Source organism: Callionymus lyra, chromosome 7 (assembly GCF_982586985.1).
Source record: "Callionymus lyra chromosome 7, fCalLyr1.hap1.1, whole genome shotgun sequence".
Lineage (NCBI taxonomy): Eukaryota > Metazoa > Chordata > Actinopteri > Syngnathiformes > Callionymidae > Callionymus > Callionymus lyra.
Window position 1 is genome coordinate 26907044 of NC_141824.1, and position 17872 is coordinate 26924915.

Consider the following 17872-nt stretch of genomic DNA (forward strand, 5'->3'; position numbering starts at 1 on the left):
TATATAAAATAATTATAATAATATTGCACATAAAAAATAGTTTCTGTCCTCTACACCTACAGACTTTATTCATGAGAGGATGAGTCCGGCCGCTGGAGTTCAGGAAACAAGTCTGTACCTTATGAAGTGCTACATATTCTCTTCTGACCGTTTGGCCTCAGTATCGACCGAAGTGGGTTCAGTCGAGCGGCACAAGAGTCATTTGAAATAAAAATCTTGCAATATAATTCCTCAGCAAGTGACTTTGTTACATTAACTGAATGTATCCATAAAACATCCGGAACAAGTACTTTGTGAAAGTACTCGCAGATTATAATGAAAGTAATGACCCATTTTCTCAGACTTTTAAGTGATTTTTTTTTTATCTTTTATTTTGTGTGTGTGTGTGTGTGTGTGTGTGTGTGTGTGTGTGTGTGTGTGTGTGTGTGTGTGTGTGTGTGTTTAATACAATGTTTGACACAAACTGTTTTGTGTTCCGATTCTGCTCCTGGCCTCTTTCACACTACACACACACAATCCAATCCAATTGTAAAATAAAACATATTTAATTTCAGACAAGATTTTCATGACAAGATCACAGAGATGTAGGGAAGTCTCAATGCGAATCCTAAATACAGAAAATATATTTCTTATCCGTCTGTGAGGTTCTAATTTATGTTTGACTGAGTAAGGATATAGGAGGTTTTATTTTGAAGTTCTGAATGTTATTGCTTTTTGTTGCCGATACTGTTCCCTCACTACCGTGCGTTTGTTTTTGTCGCTCACGATATAATGATGGATATGCAGTGATCGAACACAAACATAAATACATCACATGCATATTCACGACGCTATCTTGTTGTAATTTAAGACCCGTCAGAGGAAGACATTGGTATGGCTAGCAGACTGAGTCATAACATTTACATTAAATTCAGGATGCTTGGTGAATATATCCAGAGGAGCGGCGATACAGCTACAATTGGCACATGAAGACTGGTAAATCCACACAGACATCTTAAATCAGGGGCCACATTATGTACTGAGATTGTTGTGAATAACTAAAATAATTAAAAAGTCATCATACAGAGGCACGGAAAAAAAAAAAAAAAATAATATAGGGACAAAAAGTCTAATAAAAGGTTATCAACAGTGTGATCATACCATATCTTCAGGGTTTATTCCATTTGAACAAATACATATTTCTTTATTTTATTTCCTATTCAAGAAGCAATTCTCTGACATGTCTAGATGAATACATTCATAGTTTCTGACTAAGCAAGGGTTGCATGTGTGGGAAGGGTCAGTGTTGTGTACATGTGATGCTGTAGTGGTTGCCTTGAGAGGTCTTTCTGTGAGAAAAATAACGTTTATTTATTCACGGGACACACACAGAATCACACCTAAAATCAAGTTTGAGTCACCTTTTTGAACCAAAGGAGGAAACCGGAGTGCAGACAAGTCAGATCTGTTGTTGGGTCTAGTAAAGCAGCACGGACTTGCAGGTTAGAATAAAAATAGTTATTCAACAAACAACACGTCGTCAGGACCTCAGTCATGACCTCTCATTGATGCGGGAGGCCAGTGCACACACAGTCTAGAGGTTGGGGTCAGTTTCTCAGTCGCTGATATACTATCCTAGCTAGAGAAACATGCTTCAAATTGTCTTTGACTCAAATACAAATATTGTCAGAGAATGTTCAGTGTGTTCTAGTTGTTCTTGGTTATTGTTTTATAAAATTCATGTGGACAACAATCCTTAAACTACAGTTTTAATGCACAAATGAATATGTAGTTATTAATCCAATGCCACTTTAAAACTGTTTTTTTTCTGCCCGCTTCGTCTACCTCCTAAAATCACTACAGCACATCCAGCGTAGATACCAAGTACGTCTGGGCTGCCGTCTTAGAATGACAAGGCGAGATGCTCCATCCTTACCTGCCAGTGGTTCGGAAAAATGCAAGACTGCAAGTCAAAATATTGTGTGTAAGTATCAGCTTGAGAGGAATCAAGTGTACTGTAATTGCACTTTTTGTTTGCCTTGGTAAAGATGCTGTTTCATATTGCCAAAATACTTGATGGCTATTGGGTCTGCTTTCCAGCTACACCTCCAAATGACTCTTTGTATAAAGAAAGCAGGCCAAGGAGGATTGAAGCCCATTGTTATGTCATAATGTTATTATCTTGACAAAAATGATCCCGATTACTTTCTCGACCAACATTATCATGTCATTATTTTGACCAAAATTAACCTGATTACCTTTCTGACCAAAGTTATCCAGTTATTATCTTCACCAAAATGATGGTGACTATTATCTTGGCCATAACCGTGCAGCCCTAATTGCAACCCAAGACTTCCTGCTGCAACTTTTTATTCCATTGTTGCTAGCTAGTAAGTCTACTCGTCACGGACGGGACAAAAGAGGCTCAAAGTAGAGCTGCTGCCTTATCTTGTCCAGGGAAAACTTTTCATGTCAAGCATCTCTTGAGAATGACGCCTGGAGACCTTCCTGTTGAGAGGAGGCTCTGTATTAATGCAATAAAGAATGAGTCTCTGAGCTGTGATGGAAACCAAGGACCTCTGCAGCTGAACCCCCAATGGTAGGGTGATTTATATGTTGCTTCCTTTTCCTGTCAGTCTTCCACCTTATAATTCTTTAAATCTATGGAAAGTGATTAGTGATCATTAGACCAGAAACAGCGATCTATATTGATTAACCGTCAACTTTTTTTCTGAATTATGCAAATAAAGAGTAGCCGGATGAGCATCATAAACAGGCTCAGTAAAGGTCAGTATGCATATATTCCACATTAAAAGTCTTCCCTAGCCTTCATTTTCATTATTAAACTAAAAATCAGTTTTCTTTTCCCATTCGTAATGAGGTTTCCTCGGTAAAGCAGTCAAGCAGCGAACTCCTTTGTGCAGCTCGTGGAAGAAAACATCCCTGAATCAAACAAACTGATGAGGGGAGAAAAACTCATTTTCGCTTCCACTGTTTGGGAGGCACGAATTAGGAAGCAAAGATCAAGCAACTCCAATCTGAATGACGCGCACCAGCACTCGGACACAGCATGTCAGGAGACGTAAGGGTACGTGCCATCGCCATGGTGCCAGGGTAACTAGGCAACACAACCCCTGGCAAGGACCGGCAAACCACACGTCAGGTTGAGGGGTTTCAAGGATGTTTAAATATTTAATAAAGAAGAATGAACAAGAGTTGGAGACATTAAAACATAATAAATGTCACACTTTGCTCCAGTTCTTCATATTCTGCACTCTATAAACTCTTGATATAAATATAGATTCTACTCTATAATTATTGTTATAAAGGACTACTTTAAAAATGATTATTAAAATCAATTGTAAATGAAAGCCTAACCTCACCAGTTAAAAATATAGACATGTAGAAGTACTTGATCACATCCTCTTTCTTGAATGTCATTGGTTGTCTTTAATTTGTTACCATTTTCTGTTTAAACCGTGTAAGGTAAGGTAACGTAAGGTACAACTTTATTGATCCCTCAGGAGGTCTCCTTTGGGAAATTGTTTTTTTCCAATAGCCACAGAAAATATAGCAATTCTTCATAAAAAATAAAAATAAATAAAAATAAAATAAGAACAAGAACACAAACACAATGTGTCAAAGTCCTTTAAGTGGTGAGTTGGATGGTTGGCTCATAATGTATATTAATGCAGATTATTATTGTTTCATTTTGTTTTTGAGTTTATAGAAACAGTACTAAAAAAGTTTGTGCTGCAAGTCACACTTATATAAGCTATTCAGATTTATACAAGAAAGACTCAGTATGTGATTTTGACCCGTAGTGGGACTGGGTTAATCAAACAAACTTCAAACCAACGTTTTTTTGTATGGACATGAAGGCACACAAACAAACCAGCCACAACAAACTCACCATGATGTCTATGTCTAATGCACTCGGGCTGAGTATTCGCTGGTCATATCCCGTCCCTGCCAATTCATGAGCACACAGGAGGCAGGCAAGCCACAGCTCAGTAGGGTGTAAGACCCACAGTGTGAATATGTCGAAATTCTTTACAAAGTTGGGTCAATACGCTTTTGTTACGCCTATATATTGAACAAAGAATAGTTTTACAAAATGGCCACATAATGCCAAGAGGTGCAAAATATTACATCAGTTAGTAGCTCGACTCTATGGTGTTTAGGTGTTCAAAATTGCAACTTAATTATGATTTTGATTTTACTAAAAAAGTAATTTCAGTTCCTACAATAATCATTTCCTGTCTCCTCTCCTCAGAGACATCTACTCCTGAACTGCATGTATAAATGATGGGAAGTGTAATAAATCACAAGAAAGCAAAAAACCCATCCTGGTTAAAAAGCGAAACGACTGACAAGAGATGCAAAGCTGCAATTCCATCAATGCAGTGATGCTAAGCACCTCTGCCTGGAGGATCACTGTCAGCATCCTCTCACACCAGAACGAAGTAGGGCGGCTGCAGCCCTTAATTATGTATCAAGCAACAACCGCAGATCAAGAAAAAAATAAGGTGAAATTGCAGGATATTAAATCCCCTTCACAGTGGAAAGAGTGGCACAGCAAACCTTGGGAACAATAATGAACCAATTTGAAGGAGAAGGGTGCTTAATAAAGGCTGGTAATTAGGTTTCTGATAAAGAAAACAAGAAAGTGAGTGATTAACAGTCATTAGTAAACACAAGCTGTTGCGTCTTACCTGCGAGACTCTTTCTGAGCTGCCAGCAGCACAGTAGATGTGAACTGGAAGAAAATAAGAAAATACATTTTAAAATAATTACATACTACAACGTGAAGTTATGTAGTAAACATCATGCCAAGATCTGATACTGACACTTAATTGCCACAGTGTCACACTCTTTTAACAGGGAAAGCTAAAAATGTTAATGACAATTAATTATTAATTAATTATAAAGACAATCAATCCGATGGGCCACATAGAAAACATCACTATCATTATTTTTCATGATAAAGTCAGGTAAAATGGAAATAGGTCTTGAAAATTCCAAGTCTAGTCTTCACTCAACAAAAGAGAAAAAAAGATGAAGCCGTCCTTTGTTCCGCCTCCAATATTCTTTTGTTGTGCTGAATGGAGAGCTTTTTATTTCTTTGTCCCTCAGTTGGACCATATGGACCACTTTCGTAACAACTGTTCTTAAGATTCTTTTGTCAGTCCTGAGGTCATGTAAACATGAAAGCTTTATTATTTATAACCATAAGAACATGGTGCTTTACACGACGCATATCTCAAACGGCTCAGTTAAGGCTGACTTATGAGTTCAACTTGGGCACGTAACCTGCTTCCTGTGATTACTCTAGAAAAAGAAGAATTAAAAGATAAAAGTCTCTTTTCATCCTGATCCACTTTAAGATTTGTGGGAGCCCAGAGTACCATCCATCCATCCAAGTTAGCAATTAGACCAACGAGCGCTTCTTTCCAATTACTCTGCCATTGATTGTGAGATGGGAGAATCTTCGGAGGAACATTTCCAAGGATCAATATATCAAAAACACAAGCGCTTCTTGAAATGAGTTGTACAGCAGTTTATTACAAAACGTCTACCCTTGCTTCGGCACCAGTTGGCTGTAATTCTGCTTTCAATTGGATTATAAAACAGAGAAAGAGTTCAAATCTGGCCTAAACTTGTGGTGAGCAGTGTTTAATATCAATCCGACTTCTTTTTTTTCTTTTTTTAAAATCAAACGCCACAACATAGAGCCCCAGTCTGATGTTTACGAAAGTATTTATCAACACAAACATGTCACAGAATTGCACCATGTAGCTACTTTGTAGTCTATTAAAATCACACTCTTGAATAATTCAGGGGACTCACTCCACTGTGTGGAGCTTCAGTTCATAATACACTTCAATTATTGCCACGGAGGCAACAAAGAAATGACAACACACACAATTAGCATTTGCAAAACTGACTTGTTTTGGTTTTTCAAAGTTTTAGCTCCTTTAAATGATTGACTGGATTTAATCATATACAGTTTGCTTTCCTAAAGAATCATAGCCAGAGGCCATGTATGATGATGCGCCACACAACTTAACACAACACTTAAAAAAAACAACTAGATATCAGTTAAACACAATTTGTTATTTTAAGTTACAAACAATAATAATATCAGTTTCACACAATTTCACAGATCGTTTGCACACAGTAGTGAATACTCAATTATATTGTAGCGCGCAGCAGTCAAGACGGATATCCACTTTACTTGCAACAGTGAACTCCCATGATGCCTTTCTACACAAAGCTCTACTAATCGCTACATTACTGTATTTTAATTCTACATACTGTATATGTCGCTATATAAAAAGTGATCAACAGCTGTGTTTGGTTTGCTGGGCGGCAAAGCATTATGGGATCTGTTCAGGTTACCTTTCGCAAGAGTTTTCGTGAGAGGAAAAGCACCTCATATGCAAGGTTGTGTTTGCAAAAAGGGCTGCAACTATAAATTGACATTGTCGATAAAAATCTATGATGAAAATAGTCGATGATACATTTATTTGTTCACTGTTGCTTGTGTATACAGTGTCTTAAAGTTTCGTAAAAGTAAATCTTGTTTAGCCCACTAGTTAGAAATGACTTAATAAGACAGTTGTTTTGAGCAAAGAGTTCTTTACCTACAGTTGAGTCTAGAGACCACAGAACCACACAACTGTCTTCGTGAATCCTACTGTGACCAAGTTTGAACCACAATTAATCTAAGTGAATTACTTTGATAGAATTAACCTACACAACACCCATAAAAACGTTTTGGGATTAGTACATTTTTTATTTTTGTGTTTATAACTCGAAAGGCGGAATGTTATTTATAAGCGACCAGAAAAATAAGATTGTTTTTTATATTGAATGGTATAAATTTTCCATTTCTAACAGTCAGCCTCAGGAACAAACTTGATGAGTTCATTAAAATAAAAATAATCATTTTCCTGCAACAGCAAGGCAGAACAACCACATTGTCGTCTGGCCTCACAGCGCCTGTCCACATTAAAAATGCAACATCTGGTTCCTGGAGGAATAGACGGTGCCTCTCTGACTTCCATCACTTCATCGCTAATCCTCGGAGAAAAGCCTGCACAGTCGGAGCAGCAGGAAAGGAAGGATGACTACCTGTAGTCTAATGGGAGTACCTCTTAATCTTCCCTTCAAACACGACAAAATCAAAAGTGTTGTTTCAAACTAGGGTTCCGACTGCACCGAGCCCAGGGAAATCTGGCTGCTTTGATTTTTTGGAAACTTCAAATTACACAACATGATTAAACATCTGCTTGAATTTAATTGACGCCGGAGTACAAGACGCTTCAGGGGAATTGTGTGATACTTAAAAGATTTTAATGAATTGATTCTTTCAATAATGGACACAAACATGTGGTCAGCAGCAAATGTATGTGCTATGTGTATACGCTAGACACGAGGCAATGATGAAAATATGATTTGTTCGGATCAATACATGATTAGATCTAACCTTTACTACTCAGATTCTGAGAAGGAAAGAGGAGAAAGAGCAAGGGATGACATTTAGAATGGCATAATCAGCTCAGCTTAATGAAAGAATCATGCTGACAGCAGCATCTGATTCCAGCTTATTGATGATATGAGACCTTATCGTGATAAATCCGAAACAAAGCCTTGTTTAACTTTGTACTTTACACGTCAGAGTGGGGACATATTTGCGTCTCGATTCTGTGAGGAAAGTTGGCACAAAATTGCGATAAACAAAATTAAAACATATATTAAACATGAAACATTATCCCTTAGTTAGTTATTGAATTTAAATTAATTAATATTCAAACAAACCAGATGGAAATTTGCTATTAAATTATTTATCAGACAAAGGTTAAGCATGACGTGGAGGTTTATCATTGCCTACAGTGACATGTTTTAGTTGGCAGATTTGAGGGGCATTGGCATTTGTTATTTTTTAATTACGATATTAAAAAATGTGATTATTATATCACAAAGGTTGTATAATTTAACTTTATGTTGGTTTAATTTTCAAGCCGTCATGTCTACAGATACGAAAGCGCAGCAGTATATGACAACTGTGTGGCTAAATTGCTACCAGTGTCTCAACAACGTGGAACAACATGTAGCACAGCTGTCAAAACCGAACTCTTAAAACCTCCGTATGACCACAACTCGAGACAACTTGCACGTCTAATATGATGATGGCAATATTTACAATATTTAGGAAAATAATCGCAATGGTTCAGCCCTAAATGTAAGCATTGTATCTGTCAATGCAAAAAAGCGAGTATCGGAAATTCTCCTGCAAATGAAATCCCATGAGCCTTGGATCTACCGATGTAGCCGGTCGCATGCATTTGTATCGGTGCACCCATGCGAATCAGTAAATCTCCACATCCCTAATGAACACTCACACAGGTCACATCCAAGCAGAGGTTATGCAATATCCGTAGAGACAGCCGAGTCAGATCATTAATAACTTAGAATGTTGATCGTCAACTGGCTCTTAATTAACCAATGCCATGTGGTCTACGGCCACTCTGCACTAGCATAACCCGGTCTGCATATCAAGCTTGAGGGCACAAATCCACAAACATCTTAGGATGTTGTTTTCATTGCGTTGCTAAAGTTGTTCCACAGTTGAGTAATACTGGAATCAATATTAGGGAGTCCACCACGTAATTTCAGTGTAAACAAGTGAAGGGATGTCGGTGATAGACAAAGGACATTGTTTTACAATTTATCTCCAAGTTAAAGGGAGCGCCGACTTGTTTTGAAATAAAAGGTCTGTTATGCTGTAACTCTCTGGCAAACGACCGTTAGCTGCCGGGTGCTTTATAGAGGTGTTAATTGGCAATGCTGGAATTACACTGTTTCTGAGGCAAAGGCATTTGGAGAACAACTTTGAAGTAAATAAATCACATTAACAAAGAGGGCTTAGCTGGAAAATCTCATTAACCCAATTGCTAATTAGCAGTAAGTGTCAGCCTTAAATGAGCTCTGATAATCACCATGTGCATTGGTAGCAACAGGGGACAGTGAAAGCTTTCAAAGAACTCAGCCCGGAGATGCAAATAATGTTGTTTTATCTGTATTTTAAAAAAAATGTACATGGCGCTTCCCATGGTAGCAAGATTTTTCACGACAAGCACAGAAGAGTCATTTTTTAATTGCCATTTTTTCATGCCAGGAGTTCACATATAGTCCTGCTCTTCATCTTGCCAAGATTCAGGATTACCCTCTACAAATTTGTTTAGTTGTCTGTGACTGAGGCCTATACATTAAAGACTCATGTATCCATACAAGCATCCCACATGTTTTCAGAGGCTTCTGATCTATTCATCCACATGGTTGTACCACATAGTAGGAGGTCTGAATGTAGTGATCCGGCTTTTCTTTTCTATAGAGTCTTATAACAACCAAGAGCAGAACTTCCTAAAAGCTGGATATGATTTACCACCTACTCTGAGCCTCACAGATGACCCAAGTGATAGCCCCAGCTCCCTTTGGCAGGAAGTCATTTTCCCTCATTATAATTTTAATATTTTTCATTAAGGAAACTCTACTAGCAGAGGATCATTAAATGTTGCAGTCTGAATTAAAAAACAAACCTTTAGTCCCTTTCTTTTGTGAGCCTTATGCATGTGGGATCTGCAAAAAGTCATTAAAACTTAATACAGTTAAAAGTTCAAATGATTATCAGTCAATTATTGCTACTGTCTACTTGATTTGTCTTTCAGAGCATATGACTTCAGTAGTCCTTTAAATTTAAGGATTCAGAGAGTTGCGTTTTACTATTTTCATTCTTCTCAGCGAGAATGGTGCAGAATTGTATTACAGTATTTTTCGCAGTATTAGGCGCACCGGATTATAAGGCGCACCTTCAATGAATGGCCTTATTTAACTGTTTTCCTAAATAAGGTGCATAGAATAAAAGATACAGTCAAACAATTGACTGGGGTTGCATAATGCATCCACTAGATAAAGCTGTGCTAAAGGGAATGTCAACTAAAGAGTCAGTTAAATTCAAAATGTATTAAGCGTTCTGACAACTCCGTTCACTCCCATGGTAACGATGTTCAAATGATGTTTAAAAGGCTTCAAGCAGCAGTGCGCGAGACTGGTTTGAGCGCGCAGCAGAGTGATTTTGAGTGTACAATAACCAAGACACACTCGATCAAAACGGTGCGTCATTAATCCCACCCCGTGATGACGCAATGACGTAATTCTGCACATTACGTGTTGGCTCACTCGGCGCAGAGTCATGAAAGTGTTTGTAAACAAGACACCCACCAGGTAATGTTCATATATAAGGCTTTCCGGATTATAAGGCGCACTGTCGTTTTTTGAGAAATTGAAAGGCTTTTAAGTGTGCCTTTTAGCGCATAAAATACGGTACCTTTACAAAATTCAATATATCTAGGTCTGGGTTCAGAACTTCTTGAATGGCACTGACCAGAATGTTGTTGTACTAACGTCAGAGGTTAAAGATGGGATTAAAATCTGTTAATGATTCCTGTAATTGGCTATAGCGTAACATGTGGTTACACCATGTGGGAAAAACACATAATGGTTGCGTCCCTATTAACAGGCCTATACTGTTGCTTTCATTAATGAAAACTGGTAATGATATTGAAACAAGACGCGCAGAATTAAAGGTATTTGACGATAACTATTATTGACTAAACTCTATAATGCATAACTGATGACTAATAGAAACTATACTAATTTTTTCTTTGTTTACATTAAAAACACGAGATAAGACATTGTTTATACCCAGCCCTATGTATATCCAAATATCCCCCATGATTTGGAAATTATTTCAGCACATGCAAGATCTGGTATCATCTAAAGAAATCAAAATGAAAGACCATCATCAACACTGTAAAGTAATGTGGATTACATTTCCTGAGGAGTCAATTGGGGTTCTTCTGCAGAAAAGTACAAAATTACAGCAACTTTTCCCTATTTTGACCCAGTTCTGTGTTATTCCTGTCTCTGCAGATCCAACATGTACAGATGAACAAATAGGAAGGGAATGTTTGCAAGAGTGGGAGGAATGTCTTCGCAAAGAGTTTAAAGTACAAACAGAAAAATTTGATTAAAATCAAATGTACGGCTGGGACTTTTGTGTTTCTACAAATGTTAATTTCTACACTAGTTTCTTTGTTTGTACTGACACCAAACATAACTGTTTCTTTACTTGGGCTACATTGTTGGCAGAAATACGATTTCCTTCCAGTGTTCAACTGCCAGTTGGAGATGTTTGAACTCTTCGGTCATGACCTACAACATTTTAAAAGATCCAATTATAGCTAAATACCAGTGTGAGAAAAAAGGTGATATGTGAAGAATTTTTTCTCTGGCGCCTTTAAAAAAGTGCTCTATAAAATTGTTATAAAAGAGTTTTTTAGTTGCCCACACAACAACAAATAAAGAAGCTTGTAGTCTGTACACAGACAAAGAAGCATGAACAGAGAGAGCAACAGGAAACCTAAATCAGAGAAGGTGTGGACTGACGACTAAGTTGACTACAAATGAAACAAAGACATTTGAGAATGGCCAGGGACGGGCGGTGCATGCTCTTTGTGAGCTTTTAGGGCAAAATCCTTAAAAGATAGGACTTTGACATCATCAATTTCATACAGCTATGATTTGGTCTTCAGATGAAGACAAAAAAAGTTGGAATGACTGAAATTGCAGGTACATTATTTGGGGCTTGTCTCCAGAACCTTGAAATGCTGGGCAGTCCCTGGAGTTTGTCTATGTTAGTTTGATCATTCATTATTTTGGTGTGGCTTAACTCAATCCATTTGAAGACGTGTCCTGGTCTGTCCCCTCTTGTCCTTCAAGAAAGTGTCTGTGATACTACTTTGTGAACAATTGTTTGATTAAACCAAGTGAGAACATACGTATAAAAGTTAGCATAAAAGCAAATATAAAAGCTAATATGCCAGGGAATTAATAAATACATTTTACTGCTGCTTAAAACGCTTGACTGCACAAAAGCAGTGTCTTAACGTACCCAAGCCAAGGTTCTTGGCGGAACCAATGGGGGAAAGTATATGCATGTGTGCACGCTGTGAGTTCCAAAGACGAACCTCTACTGTCTTCAAAACAATGGCTTCCAATATTTCAAGGTAAAACAAGAAACCTCGTCTAATTTTCAAACCTGCCAGTCGGAGTCTCATTTGAAAAAACTTCAGATTCTAGGCGGATGAATGTTGAGTAATTATGGACCCTCAATAAAGTTTCGGAACTAAAGGAGGAAAAACGTCGAACCTTGTAAAACACTTGAGTTTAGAGTTGAATTTAATTTGAAGTCGAGTGAATTTATATAATAATGTCACATTAAACTAAAACCGAAGAAGGGGGACATTTCACAACAGTTTCACTTTACTTCACGTTAATGTTAATGTGACAATATCATTATGCAATGTAACATTAGGAAATGCTTCCCAAGTATTGATTATTATCATGTTATTTTACCTTTTCCTTTACAGTAAAAATCGAATGACACAGACCAGAAATAAGAGAGACTGCAGCCAAAAGTCAATGGAATATTTAAAAGAAAATTATTATTATTTTAATACTTTAAGGCTGCTCTTGGTGTCAACTAGTGCACATTTGGTTGTCGTGATAAACCCTAGCCTGTACGTTGACTTTCAGAATTATCTGAGGCCAATCCTTTGAAATAACAATTCTTGAGAAAGTTGAAGCTCAAGGCCAACATAAACTTGTTCAGAAAGTATTGCTACACACTTAACGTACAGAAGCAAATACTTACTGACTTGAATGAATGGTTCTGTACCTATATTTACCACTTGTGACACCATTTGTAACATGTCTTTGGTTTGTAATAACTGGGAGCACAGCCCCGTAAACCACGATCGTATCGTCTTTTAATTGGGACCACATAACGGAGTGAGTAACAGAAAGTGGGGGGTCCAAAATATGACGACACTACAGGCAGTCGACGGCGTACTTACTATACCATTATCAAGTAATTGGTGTGAGCAGCTGTCGAGTACTATTATGTAATAAATGTTTAAACTGCATAGAGTAAGATTCTGCATTCAAAGTGGATTTCAAAAGGGCATACTTGAGTAAGAATAATGAATAATCCGTTACAGCATGAGACATGGAGACTTTCTCCCACAGAACTTGAAGAACATCTATAAAGCTCTCTATATAACAAAGCCCTGAAAGTGCTTCAAAGTAAACTCAAGTGAGGCTAAAAAGTTGATCAATCCGATCCTTCAATATCCATTAGCTGCTTATTCAAGACGAAGTAGAGAAGACCAGCTAATAGGAGAATTTTCCCAGAAGCTGACTTCCATTCTTCCTGTGGGATCTTCAATCCCTCTAAGACAAGCCAGATATATTCTGTAATCTTCCGAAAGAACCATTCGTTCAAGAGGGTCAGGGTCTTTTAATGTCTTTACCAAGGGCTATTAGACAAACTCAAAGATCAGACCCGATCCTCAAAGCGGAAAGTTATTTGAGGGTATTTTCCCCCTTGATCTTTCTCTTAATTCCAACAGATCAAATGTTATCAAAGATATTAGATACTCTTTAACAGTTATAACTTTTTCTGACAAAACATTTTGGACAACCGGAGACACGAATCCAAGAATATAAAAACACTATTTTCAAAGTTTGTGATATAGAAGATGGTGCTTCATTAAATTCAGGGTTAAAGGCTCAAAAACACGAATTGAAGTATTTCTTAAAATGCTGACAGATTAAAGAGAGAATAGTATTTTAGAAGAGACGTGTCCTTGAGATCTGTTGGGAAAAATCACTTATAAAAATGGTTGTTTTTTTCATGAACACTTATTTTATAGTGTTGAAGAAAATATTTTTAGTTTCACTTGTTATTCAAACACTTAAAACAACCTTCATACAAACACATCCAAAGCACATTTGTACTTTACAAGTTTAAAAAATGTATAATTAGTTGAGTTTTAGTTTAAGTACAGGAACAGTTTCAAGTCCCAGTCCACCATAGAAGATTTGTATAATACAGTAGATTATGAGCACATTTCTAAGACAGAGTCGTTTATTTACAAGGCTTTATATAGTTATGATAGTTTATAGTCATGTATGGAGACTTATAAAAGGGGATTTATGAATCATATATGGTGGACATCTGGAGTGAAGTAAAGAACACTTTGCTGGTATAGCAATGTGACACATGTAACAACTGAATACTACATTGTAAAAAGATGTTCAAATCAACCAAATACAGTGTTATTTGTAATGACAACATATTTAAAATACATTGTTCCTACCAAACTTAAAGCTTTACATCTCTAGTTAATGTGTGTGTAATGCATCACAAAAAAGACATTCATAGAAAGTTTATTATAGTAAATTTGTCAAATAGTTAAAATATATCATTCTAGTTTGCTAATTCATGTCTTTTAGTCATGTCAAGTTACCGTCTTAAAATAAAAAGTCTAGTTAAAATTCTTGCCTTTTTTCCCCCCATTTTAATTGTTAACCAAACACTTAGTAATATAGAATACGCTGCAAGTGTTGTGAATGTAATTTACACACACCTACTATAACTGTAGTCATAAAAGTGTCAAGGACAAATCTTGGTAAAGATTTAAATGAAAAATAATTGTAGATTTGTTCTTGTCCGTCGTTGTTGCACTTGCTATTCAAGTGGTTCACTATTTAAAACGTAGTGTTGCGATGAAACGATACATAATCAAAACAGGACTGTTCCCACATTACAGCTTTGATCCCGTGTTGATCCGTCAATGTCGGAGCATCAATCAAGTGAGGAAGTGTTAATAAGTATCGAGGAAGACGGATTTTCTCCGTCTGTTTCAAATTAACCAGAGATCACAAAGATAACTAGCAGTTTATTGCTTCATTTAGTCTCCCAGACAGTGTTTTACAGCGTGACGGAGGTTTAATTACAGAGTCAAGATAGATCAGTGAGTGGAAACTGTCAATCAAGATAGTTCATAGTGATAGAACATCAATATTGCCACATTTTTTTTTTTTTTTTCTGAATCCATGTCACTGCTTCGTATCTCATTGGTCTCACAATTCTCTGTAATTATGAAAATGACTTTGTATTTCATGAATCCTGGAGGGAGAAATTGATCAACGGCTCTACGAGGAGCGTCAGTCGAGCTTCGATGCACAATTATTTGTCAAGAAAACTTGCCATCGGAGCATTTGCACTCATCTGTTACCGACCAGATGTTGCTATTTTCAAGCCCTTGTCATATCTGTGCGCATCGTTGCATGTCCAAAATTAGTAAGTTGCATTAATACATGTTTGTTTCTCTTACATTTTTTTTTAGATTTTGAGAAAAGGCAGACATGCTCTGTCTAGAGGATTTATCCCTCTATGTTCTGGCCATAACACGCATAACACGCACCGCTGCCATTTCACTCAAATGATGTGATTCTCTGGACAGATATGAGCGTGTGCTGTGTGCGCTATTATCCCACTGTTAGACTGAATCATTTAATTTCGTATTTAAATTACCGTTTGCGTGATGTCTTTTTTTATTAATATTTATTTATTTTGCATTGCCATTATGTCTACAGTCCTTTAAATGTTTTTCAAACGCATGTCATAGGTTTTTAATAGATTGATAAAGCATGATAAAGATACTTTTATGAAGCATGAAAATCAAAATTTCATGTTTATTACTCTACTTACTTCTGATACTAGCACCATAAAATAAATACACTTTACTTGTTACAGCTGGTTTGTCCAGTTCAGTTTGTTATATTAATACACTGCAGAGTGTCACCACCAATAGCGTCCCTAACCAGATAGGAAAAGTGTTCACATAAGCCAGTTGCTGATCTGATCAATTCCACAGTGTCTGTCAGTGCTGAAATCCAAGTCTTAATGGTTGGAGCTTCTTTCAAGAAAATCAAAATCTATTTTTGGCACAGAGAAAAAACAAATTAGCAAAGATGGTGTCCACTGCGTTGCTATTAAGACTCCCCAAATGCTCTTAAAATATCAATTTGGTTCCGGTGGAGAAATTATATCCAGCCAGAGAGTCATAGATCTGCTGGTGACTTGAGTTCATCTTGAACAACACTCAGCATTTAATTTAATGTTTTATGACATTCACACATGTTATCTTTAACCACCTGTTTCTGATATGTTTTTCTTATGGGACAATGCAATTCTAAATTGCAACTCAGTGTAAGTTTTACCTTACCTTACCTTAGCTACAGCTTCAGCATATAATTCAAATTAGAATTTGCTTTACTTCAAACTAGAGTCAAAATTTTTGTTTTTATAATAACCTTTTTCCTATTTATAATGTGTCAATGTTGGAACCATTTGAAACTACCCAAAATAGCAACAAAAAAAATAATATTGAAGGAAATACTGCTGACCTTGGCTCCTGGGTGAGTTTGAGTGATATCACATTAAGAAACAGTGTCTTTGTAAAAGCCAGAACAAGGAAGCATCACAAGGTAGCATGTCAAAGTGTGGGAGAGGCATTAATAATATATTTAAATACTGTATATGTAATAGAAAATGTTGGTCTCCGTATGTGTCCATCTGACTTCCCGAACCACTTGACACTCTTCCTTTTAAATATAATAGAATACTGACCTCGGAGTGAAGGTTTTTAGGGAGCAAGCTCAAGAAAAAGAGGGCACAAGCCCCCCAGAAAATTACAATACGTCTTATTTCAATGAAGCTTTAATAAATCAAAGGAATTTGTGAAGATATATACAGTAGATTTAAAGTTAAACCAAAAGTTGGTCACTATTTTTTTTCAATGTAACATTTTGAGGGATAGTTCTATACAGCAGTGTTCCCAAACCTTTTTTGCAGCACTGACAGGTTTATTAACTGCATAATGTTTACGGACCAGCCTACAGACAGAAAAAAAAACAACGTTAAGAGATTAAAAATGTGTTATTTACTTATTTTTGAGTCAACCTGACGGAAATAGCGTCTAAACTTGTCAAAAGTCACATTCTTACATTAGCTTTTTGATTAGAAAAATTGGAAAAAATAGTACATTTATATTTATTATTTTATTATTTATTTAAAATATATATTTTAATTTATTGATACACTCGTGTGTTGTGTAATTCACAACATTCCCAGTTTTTTGGTTCTTTTAAATACATTGTTGACACATTTCTGCAGAGATCCTGAAATGAATTACTCGCAATTTCAATGGTTCCAATATTGTTCAAGGAACTTAAAACTTTTCTTTTTCTTGATGGAGTGACGAGAAAGATAAAAATGTGTCTGAACTTTAAGATCAATTTACATTTCGGCAATTCTAAAAGAAAACAATGAAGTATTTCACTAGGACTCTCGTCCAATATTTTCGTTGGGAAATTCCTCAACTCAGCAGCAGCCTGAGGCGGACTCATTCTCTGGCATGACTCCTTCCAAGTCGATGTGACATGACGTGGAGATCCGTGGATTCATCTCTGCAGCGCGTGTTGTTTCTCTTCCACAAGTCTTCCACGCACGAGTGTCCGCGTCACAAACTTCCAGTCACGGGGCGTCTGTTCTTCACCCACATGGCAACAAACTCCTCAGGAAGTTGAGAAGAAAAACACTTCTAGGAAAACACACGCAGCATCTTCGGACTCCAGTCGTCTTAAGGATCGAAAGGACTAAAACCCGGACTAAACGCGTGACGTGTCCCGGCTGTGGTGGGGGTTCTCGTGGGGTCACTCACCGAGCCAGAGGAAGAGCACACAGCGTCCCACTTTGTGCCCGACGAGTCGCTCGGTCGTCAGCATTCTGTGGAAGTCCGGTCCGCTGTGGAGCAGACTCGCTGTGCATGAGGCTGTCCGAGCGAGAAAACACACAGACCCTCGCACTAAAAAAAAAAGAAAAAAAAAGAAAAAGGGGGGCTTTTCCTGCTCCCGG

At 37.1% G+C, this 17872-nt stretch overlaps 1 protein-coding gene across 1 annotated transcript in view; it reads right to left on the bottom strand.

The window, feature by feature from the left end:
• Window positions 1-17872, bottom strand: part of b3glcta (beta 3-glucosyltransferase a) — a gene marked incomplete in the record, with an annotated part of 76419 nt that extends 58547 nt beyond the window's left edge. Inside the window, 2 exon segments of the mRNA XM_087795580.1 lie at window positions 4695-4738; window positions 17679-17872. Coding sequence (XP_087651706.1) covers window positions 4695-4738; window positions 17679-17742 — 108 coding nt within the window.